The 14,188-nt window shown below is 42.8% G+C and overlaps 1 protein-coding gene across 9 annotated transcripts in view; it reads right to left on the bottom strand.

Annotated features, from left to right (window-relative positions):
* Window positions 1-14,188, bottom strand: part of DAPK1 (death associated protein kinase 1) — a 206,385-nt gene that overhangs the window by 52,115 nt on the left and 140,082 nt on the right. For all 9 annotated transcript variants that reach the window (XM_029201700.1, XM_029201701.1, XM_029201696.1 and 6 more), the window contains 13 exons: window positions 13,478-13,616; window positions 11,631-11,760; window positions 11,413-11,461; window positions 11,300-11,326; window positions 10,452-10,604; window positions 10,045-10,090; window positions 8,804-8,893; window positions 7,091-7,183; window positions 4,673-4,792; window positions 4,117-4,215; window positions 3,180-3,278; window positions 1,262-1,360; window positions 165-362 (listed from right to left, as the gene is read on the bottom strand). In XM_029201700.1, the coding sequence (XP_029057533.1) occupies window positions 165-362; window positions 1,262-1,360; window positions 3,180-3,278; window positions 4,117-4,215; window positions 4,673-4,792; window positions 7,091-7,183; window positions 8,804-8,893; window positions 10,045-10,090; window positions 10,452-10,604; window positions 11,300-11,326; window positions 11,413-11,461; window positions 11,631-11,760; window positions 13,478-13,616 (1,342 nt within the window). The remainder of the gene's footprint in view (window positions 1-164; window positions 363-1,261; window positions 1,361-3,179; window positions 3,279-4,116; window positions 4,216-4,672; window positions 4,793-7,090; window positions 7,184-8,803; window positions 8,894-10,044; window positions 10,091-10,451; window positions 10,605-11,299; window positions 11,327-11,412; window positions 11,462-11,630; window positions 11,761-13,477; window positions 13,617-14,188) is intronic.

Genomic DNA, 14,188 nt, shown 5'->3' on the forward strand with positions numbered 1-14,188 from the left:
CAGAATCTAGAGTCACAGAATCTTTGGATAGGAGAAGAGAAAGGATAATATAACTTGTTGCACTCAAGTTTGTTATTTTAGGTAAACTAACTGAGAAGTCTTGTGGTCCCTCCAGCCCCCCAGATCACTTTTCAGCGAGCGGGATACATTGACCCACTAAGCACCTTGTCGGATGCATTAAGGTCGGCTCCGTGCTCAGCCAGACACTCCACAATGTCGTGGTAGCCCCTGGCGGAGGCTGTCAGGAGGGGGGTCTCTCCTTCTCGATTCTTAATGTTCACATTGCAGCCGGCTTCACAAAGGACTCTGGCCACAGAGTCATAGCCGTGCCAGGCGGCACAGTGCAGGGGTGTTTCTTCTTCCTGGCCAGGGAGACAAGTACATAGAGGAGGAGAATGCAAGACTATGGAAGAAAGTACAGGCATGGTGAGAGTCCTGGCCAAACCTGGCAGCAAACTCAAGGCAGCGGATTGAAAGAGCTCGTAGCTATTGGAGCAAAACATTAATGTGAAATAACGGGCATGGGTCTGACGGCTTTCCTTAATTCGAATTCAGCTTTCTCAGCATTTTACTGACAACTGGCTTTGCGGAGCCCACTGGAACCATGGCTCAGCTCTTCTGAACAAGAGGGCCTCTGCGTGGGTGGATTTATATCATCTGTCTCGTAAAAGTGTTGTCTGTCCTTTACTTCATTGGAGACTACTAACCATGGGACAGCACTTCTCTGAGCAGGAACTCTTCGAATAATCTTGATGCCTCAAGATTCCTGTCATGTATATAGCATAAAGATGAGTCACATAAATTGATTACTGCTCTGGCAAAGAAGGGGCCAAGACAACCAAGCTTTAACAAAAATGGTTGGTCGTGAGGTCTACATATTCATGATCAACATCATTAGACACATGTATCTGTCTATGAGAGGCTGCTGTACTGTAGTGGTTACGAACACAGACTCTGGAACCAGACTGTGTGGGCTTGAGCACCGGCTCCACCACCGTTGAGCTGTGTTACCTTGGGCAAGTTCTTGAACCTCTCTCTGCCTCAGTTTCCTCATCTGTAAAATGAGAATTGTAGGGTTGTCCAGAGGATTAATGAACGGATGAATGAATGTTAGTGCTTTTGTTCGAGTCCCTGCCCTCTGTAATCTAAGCAGAAAACCTAACTTGGATAAAACTCCGTAAGACCCAGACACATCACCTGGCTGCCTGTATACCCATGCAAAAAGCAGAAAGAAGTGAGGACATCAGGTACCATGACCCACCTTGTCCTGGAAGTTGGGATTTGAGCCAAAGCTGCACAGTAACTGAACCACATCGGCATGGCCATAGCGAGCTGCCACATGAAGGGCTGTCTCTCCAGACTGCAAAAGACACAGCCAAAGATTCAGAGCCCCCTGGGAGCCGTCCCACTCCCACCCATGCCTGGCTCCACCTCCTCCCCTGAGGTGGTACCTGCCCCTCTCAGGCCAGATGCCCCTTTGGTGACTGGGCCAAGGACCCTGGGGTGGGGCACCCACTATGTAGCTAGCGTTAAATCCACACACCTGGCTCACCCTGTGTGTGAGAACCCTCCCTCCCTAAGTCAGAGTGCATTCCCTTTTTTGTGATAGCTGGTCTCGATTTTCATTATATACTGATGCTTCCAGCTATGTGATTTTTTTTCAAAACACAAAATTCCTTTTTTAATATTAAGTTCTTTAAGCACAGGGTTTTATTTATTACCAAGTTTCTGATTTCATTTTGTCTATGTTTAGAATGTAATTTCTTACATTCTCAGAGATTTTAAGAAACACTACCGTTAGCCCACACAATAACATTCTATGAATTAGTAATAGATGCAACTTCCTTAAGATTTTTTTTATATCTGCCATGAAACTGTCAGAATAAACTGATCTAAAAACATAACAGAATGAGATACTTGTTGCCACCCGACAGAAAACTGTTATAATAAATGTATGTCGGGACTTCCCTGGTGGTCCAGTGGTTAAGAATCTGCCTTCCAATGCAGGGGATGCAGGTTTGATCCCTGGTCAGGGAACTAAGGTCCCACATGCCAAGGGGCAACTAAGCCTGCACGCCGCAACTACCGAGTATGCGAGCCACAACTACAGAGCCCACGTGCTCCAGAGCCCACGGGCCACAACGAAGAGCCCGCACACTACAACGAAAGATCTCAAGTGCTGCAACAAAGGCCCGATGCAGCCAAAAATAAATAAATAAATATTTAAAAAATAATAATGAAAAATAAAAAAATAATAAATGTATGTCTGTAATGTGAATGTCCTCCCTTAGATATGGTGCAGTGCACAATCCATACAACTGTATGTGGCAGCCCTGACTGAACATGACAAATCAGTCTACTACTAGTAGAATCAGAGAGGGGTTGCATAATGGAATACATAACAGATGAGAAAATAGGAATCTTAAGTTCAGGTCCCAGCCCTGCAATTAATTCACAGGGCCTCTGTGTGGACTGAATGAAACATGGGTACGTGAAAGTAAGGTATCTTCCTAAACCAATCATTTTGATAACATCTTTATCCAAAAAGCCTTACTTTACTTGCATTGTCTCATTAACTCTTCTAGTGCCAGTGATCGTAAGGTCAGCACCGTCAGTCAGTCACATCAAAGAGGAAGAGAATGGTAGAGATGTGCGCATGGCGGGTCAAGAAGAGGACCAGGACTCAGGTCACTTTCTGGTTGTCTTTCTGGCTGAACTTTGAGTTTTCATGTTATGGGGAAGACAGTTCACTGCTTATGTAACATGGAAAACACTTGGCAGATTTCAGCTAAAATCAGATTTTATTTATTTATTAAAAAAAAAATTTTTTTTTTTGCGGTATGCGGGCCTCTCACTGTTGTGGCCTCTCCTGTTGCGGAGCACAGGCTCCGGACGCGCAGGCTCAGTGGCCATGGCTCACGGGCCCAGCCGCTCCGCGGCATGCGGGATCCTCCCGAACCGGGGCACGAACCCACGTCCCCTGCATCGGCAGGAGGACTCTCAACCACTGCGCCACCAGGGAAGCCCCCAGATTTTAATATTAGACTAAGCCACCAGCAAAAAGAAACTTCTACTTAAATTCTCGGTAGGAAGATTTTGGTCCTGAATCCTTGTTCTTTGGGTCATGATGCAGAAGGCATGCCTTTTATTACTTTCCTTAAGAAGAGAAGTGGCCTTACCTTGTCTTTAACATCCAAAGGGCATTTGTTCTCATTGAGAAATTTCAAGGTATCTACATGGCCATGCCGAGAGGCCCAGTAGATGGCATTGGATCCACCCTGTACAAAAACCAAGGCAGAGTCACATTCCCAGACTGGATCTGAATGCAAACATCACTCAGTTGCTATATTTCCCTTCCTATGTGATGACAAACTCCAAAGGAGCAACTCCCAAGAGGAATAAAACCCCATTTCACTTTTCAGTTTGACAAAGGGACCAAGGTTATGTAAGACGTTAACATTCCAGGAAGTTGGGTGAAAGGGATAAGGGAGCTCTCTATACTATCTCTGCAGATTTTTTTTTGGTAAATCTAGAATTATTTCGAAATAAAAAGTTGTTTTTCTTTTCCTAAAACCTTCACTTCAACTTCTGGTTAGAATTCCCTATATTGTCAAGGGCCAGATCTAGTCCCTTTACAGCTCAGTTGAAAGTCTATGGAAGCTGATGACAGACCCGTTGTAATGACGCTTAGCTGATCATCACTTGTGTCTACACTTCCAATGTGGTCTACACCTCAAAGCATATCCTCCTTACTCTGTTGCCCTAATTAATGTGCGGAAAAATACATTTCTGATAAGATTAATTGGATAATTAAAACATTTTCAATGTGACATCAAATAACACCGCTGAGTAAATATGATTAGTAAGGAGTCAATCTGGGGCAGGACACAAAGAAAGGATGATGTGGAGCAACTGAGCCATGAGGAAGATGAATGTTTGCCTTTTTCTCTGTAACATGTTAGACAGGAACAGGCTATTCAAGTAGTTCATCTTCCTTTATAGGAAACTGAGAAATGAAGTAGGGCATATGTGTTATTTTTCTCTATTACTTTTTGATTAGAGACATTTGGAAATACTTAAAAAATTAATTCATTTGCAATAAAACAGAACTATGACCTTATCCTGGACATCGATTCTTGAGCCTCTTTTAATGAGCAACTGTAGTATTTGAATATTCCCACAGCCAGCAGCAATAAGTAACGGTGGTGTCCCATGCTGGAAAAGGCAAGAAAAAAAAATACCTATTTTTCAGGTTTGGTAGCAAAGGAAAAGCCCAAACTACCCCTGCTGCCCCATATACCTTCCTGTGTCTCCACAGACACAGGACACATTCCTGTTCTGCGTGACAGGAATGGAAGACAGTCAGAAGGACACAACATCTTCCTCTTTTGGATTCACAATCCAAAGTGACATTTTCATCTGCACGATGAGCACATTTAAATTTTCATGGTTAGAGGCGAGTGCTAGGTGCGTGTAGAAAGGCCCTCAATGCAAAAATACCTTATTCCTAACTCAGCTCACTTTCTAAGCAGAAGTGATTTTCCCCACAGTATGGAGCTTACAACAGTAAGGGAGAATGAAGAGCAGATGGGGTCTTTCCACCTTGGACTTGGAGGTGCCCAATCACCATGACCCCCCGACCCCCACTACCCCCGGCAGGACAGCATCAGACCTTGTTGGGTTGGTTAACGTCATAGTTGGACAAGGAGCCCAGGAGGTGCTGCAGGCCTGGGACGTTGTCATCGTTGATGGCGTGGATGATAGCTTTCATCACGAAGGAGTCTTCCTCATCCTTGAGAGAGACATGGAAGAGGGAAAAAGTGTTAGATTGTTGGTCATGCTGCTCCTTTTACCAACATCAGAGAAACCAATGCTCATTTATTAAAAGGAGTGTTCAGGGGAAAGTAAGCCATTTAATCCCCAAATCCACCTGGTCATGAAGGGAAGCAGGAGGTCATTTTTTGCCCCTTCCATGATGGCAGCACCCACTTATCAGTGTCTTTATGTTGCCTGCATTGTTACCCAGAGAGCAAACATCTCTTAAGATTCAGATTTAGAACAACGATTGATGACAAACTACACTTTGTGTTTACCTTAGGAATCTTTAAAAACATATAGTCCCAGAAACCACTGTAGAAAATTTCAGGTGTAACTCAGATTCTAAAATCCATAGAACCAAGGAAATGATATCTTTGAATAAGAAAGTCTTACTTTGTAATTTTTGCAATTACAGATTGTCATTTTTTGAGCACTAGAAATTCTTCATTCTCTAGGTATTCTATAACATAGCAAAATTCTCTGAAAGCTGGTCACAATTATTTTTAAAAAAAGGTATGAAAAGGGGAGAAATGTAAAAATAAAGGCCAGAAATGGGAAAATGGATGCATTTCATTTACAAAGAGAAAATAACTAGATACTGTGGAACAGTAAGTTTGTTAAATTTTTGCTACTTTGTTAAAGTACTTTCTTAAATATAAATAATAAGAAATTTGCACAATATGGTAAATTAAAACAAAAAAAATAAGCTAGAAAAGTCCCAAACAAAAGTTTTGGACTTACAGAGGTACTGCTACTAAAATTTCAAACCTGGAAAAGCATACCTACAGAGGCTGAACCTCTGCCTATGGGGGGTGGAATGGAGAAGGCATTTCTCTGAACTCTGCTTTCTCTTCTCTATAAATCTGAATGCAAACAAGCTTCATGAGAGACATAATAATATCTGCACAGAGTACATGTTTAAGAACACCACTGGTTTTGCTTTTCTATCACAATCCAAGTTGAAGACTAAGAGACATTTGCCTGAAAGTGAGAGTGACAAGAAATGGGAGAACGGGAGGAATAAGCACGTTGTTGTAACACAGCCTCACGATCAGCAGGACACTGAGATGATGAGAGAGAGACCCTGAGGGCTGGGGAGGGGGGTCTACCCACCTGGAGCTTCTACACAAGCCCTGTCCCTCTCTTACCCTAAACTCTTCATTGCAACAAACTGTCTCCCAACTGATTATTCAGGGCAATTTTAATTTGTAAGATTTCATTGTTCTCATCACCTTACTTAGATTAATAGTTTATATATTGTCCTGGTTCCACGGCCACCCTCAAACAATTCCCCAGTCCAGCTTTCCTCCTCTTTCTCTCCCTTCTTCTCCTAACTTGCTTCTCTCCTACTTCTTTTTTTCTTTTTAAAATTTCCTATCTCTTTTCAGGCTATAAGGTTAGATCTGGAACTTGAGTAAAACTACTGGCTTCAGGGAGTAAAAAAAGAGCTGGTGTCTGCTGATGTGTGATCCTGCCCTTGGAGTTCCCGGATTCCACTCAGGAAACACTGACTATTCAGTTACAGGAGCAGGCTGGTTCCCACAGAACCACCCTTTCTGCCTTTTCTGGAGTCCCCTTTACCTCCAGGGTTCACAAAGCCCCGTTGTCTGACTGTTGGGGAAAGTCTCGTTGAATTCTGATGTGTCCAGTCATATCTGAAGAGTTAATCTGTGATTAGGTTTCAGTTTGGATTCAGGGAAAAAAGTCGTGGAGTTGTTCTCAAGGGCCTTTAGAAATCAATACAACATCAACAAAGTGAGTGGGTTTAGCCTTCTGGTCTACCACGAACTATATCAGCAAGCCCCACTGCATTTCCCCTGATTTTCTGGTGTGTGTGTGTGTGTGTGTGTGTGTGTGTGTGTGTTCAGAAGGAGGGTTGTCTGCCCCTTTTGTACTATTACAGTCTAAGATTCTCCAAGGTTGGTGGAAACAGAGGGCTCTCGTTTTAGTTCATGAAAATTAGAATATGATCTCTCCTCTTCTACTGGCAAGCCTCTCTTTTATCAAACTGTGTTGGGGGGAAGAGGAGGGTGGGAAGGTGGTAGTGTTAGAGGTAGTAGGTATAGCCAATCAAAACAAAGAGGAAAAAGGACGAAACAGTAACAGAGTAGATCCAATCAGCCACCCCAACTCTCCCACTCAAGAGGAGGAAGAACAGGCCTGATGTTTCCAAGACTTCAGGTTTTCTGGGTTGCTGAACAAATTAAACAACCTAAACACAGTAAATACACAGTGCTAAGAACAAACCTATCTGGGGAAAAGGTTTGCTTACCAGAGTATCATCGCTTCTGGCAACACTCATGTTACTTCTGGACAAGAATGACCTGGATAATCTTTGGCACAGTGATATCAAGCGAACAGATTGCTTTAAAAAAAAAAAGAGAGAGAGAGAGTGAAAAAAATGCAGGGGGAGAGGAGGAGAGAGAGCTTACACAACAATACTCAAATTAGTGCAAATGACAAAGCCTTTGAGATAGCATTCAAGGCTGACAGCATGTATTATTCTTCAGGGGTGGGCGATCCCACAAGCAGGTTGGATCATATATATATATATATATATATATATATATATATATATATATATGTATATATTTTATGGTACGTGGGCCTCTCACTGTTGTGGCCTCTCCCGTTGCGGAGCACAGGCTCCGGACGCACAGGCTCAGTGGCCATGGCTCACGGGCCCAGCCGCTCCGCGGCATGTGGGATCTTCCCGGACCGGGGCACGAACCTCTGTACCCTGCATTGGCAGGCGGACTCTCAACCACTGCGCCACCAGGGAAGCCCGGATCATATTTGCTTAAAGAAATTTCTAAAGGTCTTAGAAATCAAGACAACAATAGAGAGAGATTCTCCTGCATTTCGTTACAAGCTGCAGAACTGGATGCATCCCTTCTCTCTCCATATTCACTGTCTACTCTTTGAGGAATGGGATCTTACCCTAACAAAGCCCTTGCACGTCTCCCCTCAGAGAAGCATGGTATGCAAGGGTCTTGCCCTGTGTCCTTGGTGCCCAGTCAAGTTGGTAATGGCAGACAGTGTGACTCTCAAAACTCATCCAGTTGTTCGAAATGAGCAGGTTGGGGACTCTTTAGCCCATAGGACAAAACACCTCTGCATTTACTCTCAAAGGCAGAAGCAACAGGTAAAGAATGTGTGTGTGTGTGCGTGTCTGTACATGAATGAAAGAGAGGGAGAGAAAGAGAAACTTATGGTGGTTCACTCTACATTTTAAGCCTTATTTTCAAGGCTTCTTTGAGACTAAGAGTCAAGTCTTGAGTAACCCATGGCTGTGGTCCTCCTCATCTCTATCAAGGCATCCCCAACCTGATGAGTAAAATGAGGTACACTTCTGGCCCAGTGATGAGGAGACATGGCAAGTACCTGCCTCCTCTGGGCTTGACATGACCCTGTGCACAGGAAGCCATCCTTGTCCCCTTCCTAACCCTGAATTTTCATTTGTTCAAGTTTGGCTGGAATGCCCTTTAGAGCCACTTCCTACTCAGCCCCTGCAGAAACCATCCGCACTGAGAAGGGATCACGTTGCAGACGCTCATGGTCACACCCCACCCCCATCCCAACGACTCACAGACCAAGGCTGGATTTAGAGAACCATTTACACAAGTTCTGGTATAATCATAATGCTATGGTGCCTACCACAAGAAACAAATCTATTTAAAACGTGGCTTGTTGCCTTTAGAAAAAGGCTGCACTATAATTTTATTGTACTGATTTAAAAATTTCCCTTGGGAATGGTTTTAATTTAAAAAAATGCAAAATTACATGTGAAAAGATGCGCTAATAGGACTGAAATAGTATTTTTGATTGTCTTTGAAAATAGGGCAATGGTGCAGATGACTACAGAGTGAATTTTTAAAAAGGATGCAGTTCTGCATTGCCAGTATCAGAAGAAGTGAGCCCTGAACAGAGGGAGAGCCACAGGGGACACAGAATTAGTTAATCCCTTCAAATCAAACAATCTTACTTTCCATTTTTTCCGGGCTGCGAACTTCTTGAATTTCTCCATGTTTACTGCCGATGCTTTTCTACTAAGTGCTTGTTGGGTATCTTTAGGCTAAAATGAAAATCCAAGAAAGACAATTTAGAGCTCTCAAATTATAGAAATGCGTTACATGACAACTATTGAAAACCTCTCATTATTTGGGACGCTTACATATTCACCTTGGTAAAGTAACAAAACGAGTTGGGATAATATGCCTGATCCAGGAACCTAGTCTCCAGAGGCTAAACTCTTGTGGCTAAGGGTTTGAGCAAATCCATGAAGACTGGATCTTGAGGGAAAGTTGGAAAGCTGAGCTTGGACAAGCTGAATTACAACTTTCCATAAGAGAATCTGGGAATGGCATGATTCACGGTGAGGCCATATTGCGAGGCATGTGAACTTAACATCATCAAGTAATTTAGAGCTGGTTGGGACCTCAGATGTTAGCAAATTCGGTCTATCTTACAGCATTAAAATCCCTCCTACTGCATTTTTTCAGGAGGCCATGCAACTCTACCTCTGAAGGAAGGAGACACTGTTGCCTTCTAGGGAAGCCCAGGCAACTGCTGGGAGCTGGCACAGACAGAGGTCTCCAGCTGCCCCAAACCTACTTCTGCAACGCAAGTTACTGCACCACAATCCACTTATTGGTTCCATGATTTTATTCTGTAACTGCCATGCTTCCCCACCCTTAGTCCTTTCTGGTCTAGCTGAAGCAACTTCAGTTCTTTAACCCAAATGCTGACAGGCGCCAGGCAAACAATGTAAAGGTGTATATACATCGGGGGTGGCTGCTGGCCTGGTACAAAGGCAACTGGGCAGAGTTTCTGGCAGCCTTGCAGCATGAGGGCTCAGTGTTGACAGATCTTCAGATTTTTCAAGAGAAGCTGGAAATCCAGATTTGATATGATACTTAAATGTTGGAAGTTAATTCAAGAATTTTCAAAACTATTGTTTGGGCTAATATCCCACAATCAAACTCGAGGTTGCTGAGTGGACCTGCCCTTCAGTTCCTCATCACAGTCCTGCACTGTGGTAGCTCGCTCCTTTCTACCTCTGTCATCATGAGGATTCTCTCAGCTGTCTTAAAGTATGGCACCAACAGCAAACACAAGACACCAGACATGACCGTGGTTAGAACCCATAGTGCCTAGTGATACCCTAGGACAAACGAATTCCAGGTCGCCCTATAATCCCCAAACCAATCGCAATATGCAACTTACCTTGATCCAGGGATGCTGCAAACTATCTTGAATTGTCATTCTCTTCCTTTGTGGGGGGAGGGGAAAGAAAAAAAATGCAGTGACCATAGAAGCAAACGCTAAGGTTGTTTCCATGCCGGCTGGGCCTACCAAGGAGATGCTCTGGAAAATGCAGTTCGGGGCCTGCTTCATGGAGCCGAAAACAACATCAGTCTTTGTGTGATTATTTCACTGTGCCCGCAGGGGCTGACTGAGCAGGTACAAAGGGCCCTGCCTGCATTTTCTGAAGCGTTTCACACGGCATGCTTCTCTTTGCCAGGAGGAAACAACCAGGGTCGCCTAAACGTGGCCGTGTGCACAGGACAGGTGCTAACTCTCGTCTAGCTGAGGCCACAGCTGGGCACCTTTCGGGTATAATGGACACTCACTTTGGATCCTTGACGAGGAGTCTTCTTATGAAGTCTTTGGCTAGGGCACTGGTATTACTAAAGTATTCTTCCTCAAATTCGTAGTTGACAGCAGATACGTTCGCTAACGTTTCTTGTTTAGTGTCTCCAAGAAATGGGGATGCCCCACTTAGGCTGTTAATAAAACAGGGCACAGAACATGAGTAAGTCCCTCTTGTGTTGTCATTCTGTTCCTACAATATCTGATAAAGGGAGTGAGGAATAACATTATAATCTGGTGCTTGAGCGGTCACTTTAGAATTCAGTTACATTTTATAGGGCATTTAATTGTCATGCACAAAAGCTTCAGCTTAATGCAAAGGACAGTTAATTTAGAACAGCATTTAGTAGTTTAAAAAAAAAGAAAAAGAAAGCCTTTCCTATTTTCTCAGCAGTAATGACAGCCATGCTTTCTTTCAGTGATTATGCTGCAGGTTCTGATGACTCATTTCAAATTAGGAGAAAATGTTTCATTAGTATAAACTAAACATGTTGTGGAGGTGTAAAATGAATATGTTTAAAAAGCATAGGGCTTCCCTGGTGGCGCAGTGGTTAAGAGTCCGCCTGCCGATGCAGGGGACGTGGGTTCATGCCCCGGTCCGGGAAGATCCCACATGCCACGGAGCGGCTGGGCCCGTGACCCATGGCCGCTGAGCCTGCGCTCCGCAACAGGAGAGGCACAACGGTGAGAGGCCCACGTACCGCAAAAAAAAAAAAAAAAAAAAGCATACATAAGCTGAACTGATCAACACGACACATAGAATGGTCAGTAAAACATACGGTCTCAAAGAAAAAGGAAAAGAACATGAGTTGTGGATTTGGGTACTTACAGAATATAGGTTATTACCCCAATACTCCTAGACACAAAATAAAAAGAAAAACAACATCAGAAGAATAGTAAAATAAATCAGAAAGGTGACAATATCAAGAGCATGCTCCTTACCACATGTCTGCCTCAAGACCAAGAGGTTCATAGTTGACTATCTCAGGAGCTAAGAGGAAATGAACGCACATTTAGTTTTGGAAGAAAGTGAACCAACAGATTCTAATCTTCATGTATAAACCAGAAACATGTACCAGGGAAATGATGCTGTAGCAGGGTGAATTTTGCCAGCATAATGTTTATGAGAAATGAATGACCACAGGAATAAGAAAACTTACCAACAAACTCTGGTGTCCCAAATATGTTCTTGAATTCATTTCCAAAGTCAATTTTATGGGCCAACCCAAAGTCAATGATCTTGATCCGAGGTTTGGGAACATTTCTATCCAAAAGCATTATGTTTTCAGGCTTAAAAAAAAAAGAAAAATAGTACAGCAATGTTCATAGGTGGAAATAACATGATGCCCATCAGATGAATGGATAAACAAAACGTGGTCTATCCATACAATGGAATACCATTCAGCCTGAGGAAGAAAGGAAATTCTGACATGTGCTACAATATGCATGAATCCTGAAGACACTATGTGAACTGAAATAAGTCAGTCACAAAAGCAGAAAAGTACGTGATTCCACTTACATGAAATACCTAGAATACGCAAAGTCATAGAGACAGAAAGTAGAATAGTGGATGCCAGCAGCTGGGGGCGGGGGGTTGGGGAGTTAGTGTTTAATGGGTACATAGTTTCAGTTTGGAAAGGTCAATAATTTCCAGAAATAGATGGTTGTGATGGTTGTACAACAATGTGAATATACTTAATGTCACTAACTGCATACTTTAAAATGGTTAAAATGGTAAATTTTATATTATGTTTATTTTTCCACAATTTAAAAAAACCCTATCATATGTTATGCTGAGGACAAGATGGCAGGTAATTCTTCCTCTTCCCTGAAAAAACAACCAAAAAGTAGGGATAAAAGAGTAGTTGCAAGAGAACACTAGGAAAAAATAAATGTCTTGGTTTAGATTCTCCCAGGAGCAGACCTGTGACATGGATTTGGATACAAGCAGCTTATGTAAGAGGGGACTCCAGGGAATACTTGGTAGAGGAATGGGGAGACAGGAAACAGAAGGAAGGAAGCTGATACAAAGTGTCTTATCAAGGTAGGGGTGACTGGAGCACAATCCCTTTGGAGGACTTGGGGAGAAAGGGCAGCACTCAGAATTTTTCAACTGAAGCACGAGGGAGTTGGGGTATTTATCCACCTTCTCCCCAGCTCCACTGCTAAGAGCTGCTTCAGTAGGCATTTACTCTTTGGCATTTCCAGCTCCCAGCAGCAGTCTTTGGGGTGTGTGTTCGTGAGTGTTGGGGGATCCAGATGGGGTCTTGACGGCTCTGCTGCAATAAGTATGGAGAAAATCTTCCCTTCTCTTACATCTATCCTAGCTCCAATGATCTGAATCACTCACTTGGCAATCAACCACACACTTTTTGTGATAATCTTCTCGCTGCCTCGGATTGTACCCTGAATCTTACATTGCCACTTCTGTTGCTCATATGTATATCTTCCCCTCTCAGAGAGACCATCACCTCTGTGATGGATGGGAGTATGATGTGCCTTTTTATGTCCGATAATGCCTTGCCTCCAGCCAAGCAAAGACCACAATTAGCCAGTCTCAGAGTTTGGCTTGATTGATTGCCAGAGACTGAGCAGACCAGAAGGCTTTGCATCGAGAGAGAGTAGAGATCAAGACACCTTCCATCTTATATGCCTTGTAGCCAGAAGGGGATGGAAACTGGGCAGCCAATGGGTACTCTAGGTTGAAAATACCCCATAACCAACAGCAGCCCCCTTTCTTAAAGACCTGGCTGGTAAGACCCCTTGATTCTTCCCCAAGAATTCTCAAATGTAATCATTAATCTTAAGCCTCTATCTCACACATTGGTTAGAAATTCCTGTAGTAGGCATGCATTATACACTTGCTGATTTATATTGATAATTTCATTTGTTAAACCCCTCTAGGAAAAAAACATGTATCTCTTTGGGACGCCCTCAATTTTTCTTAGCAGACAGCGAACGCTGTGGTACGTGTAAGCTTTCATCTGATTCACACCAAGCAACATACCTTGAGATCAAAGTGGGCAATCTGAAGGGAATGCAGGTAGTAAACACCATTAAGAATTTGTTTGAGAAATTCAGTTGCTTCCTCTTCAGTCAGAGATTCCTTTTCAGCTAAGAAGTCAAAGAGCTCACCACCTGCAACACTGAAAATCAAGAGGTAGAGGTTATTGATGACAGTTCTGTCTCATATTGATTTGTTCTCTCATAGATGATTTGCACGCTCAAGTGTCTGGCAAGAAAATAGCATTGAGGACATGCTGAAACTGCTAAGCAAGGAATCAGAATTCTCTGTGCTTCTCATTGTTGGATGAGAATTCTGCATTCCGGTACATTTGTGCTTGAAAGCACTTGGGTACTGCTTTCCTAATGTGCTAGGTTCACAAATAGGGGAGAGAGTAGAAATGTGATGGGGAAAAAAATTAATGCATCTTTCAGACATCTTAATTAAACATGTTTAGAGAGGAAGTCTTAACTCACTGATTAAAAAAAAAACTACAATCCAACTTTGTATAGAATTTATAGACTATATCTTCCTAGCCCAAAGAGAGACACCTGGAAAATTCAAAATCTCTGTATTAGTCAATTTTTTAAAAAACCCAAATCACAATATATGGCCTGACAAGGATTTTTTGTTTGTATGCTTTGTATTTGTATATATGTAAATACTTCTACATTTATAAAAATCACATTTAGTAATGAATTTAACAAACACCTT

The sequence above is a fragment of the Monodon monoceros genome, unplaced genomic scaffold, assembly GCF_005190385.1.
Source record: "Monodon monoceros isolate NGI ecotype Baffin Bay Population unplaced genomic scaffold, NGI_Narwhal_1 Super_Scaffold_5, whole genome shotgun sequence".
Lineage (NCBI taxonomy): Eukaryota > Metazoa > Chordata > Mammalia > Artiodactyla > Monodontidae > Monodon > Monodon monoceros.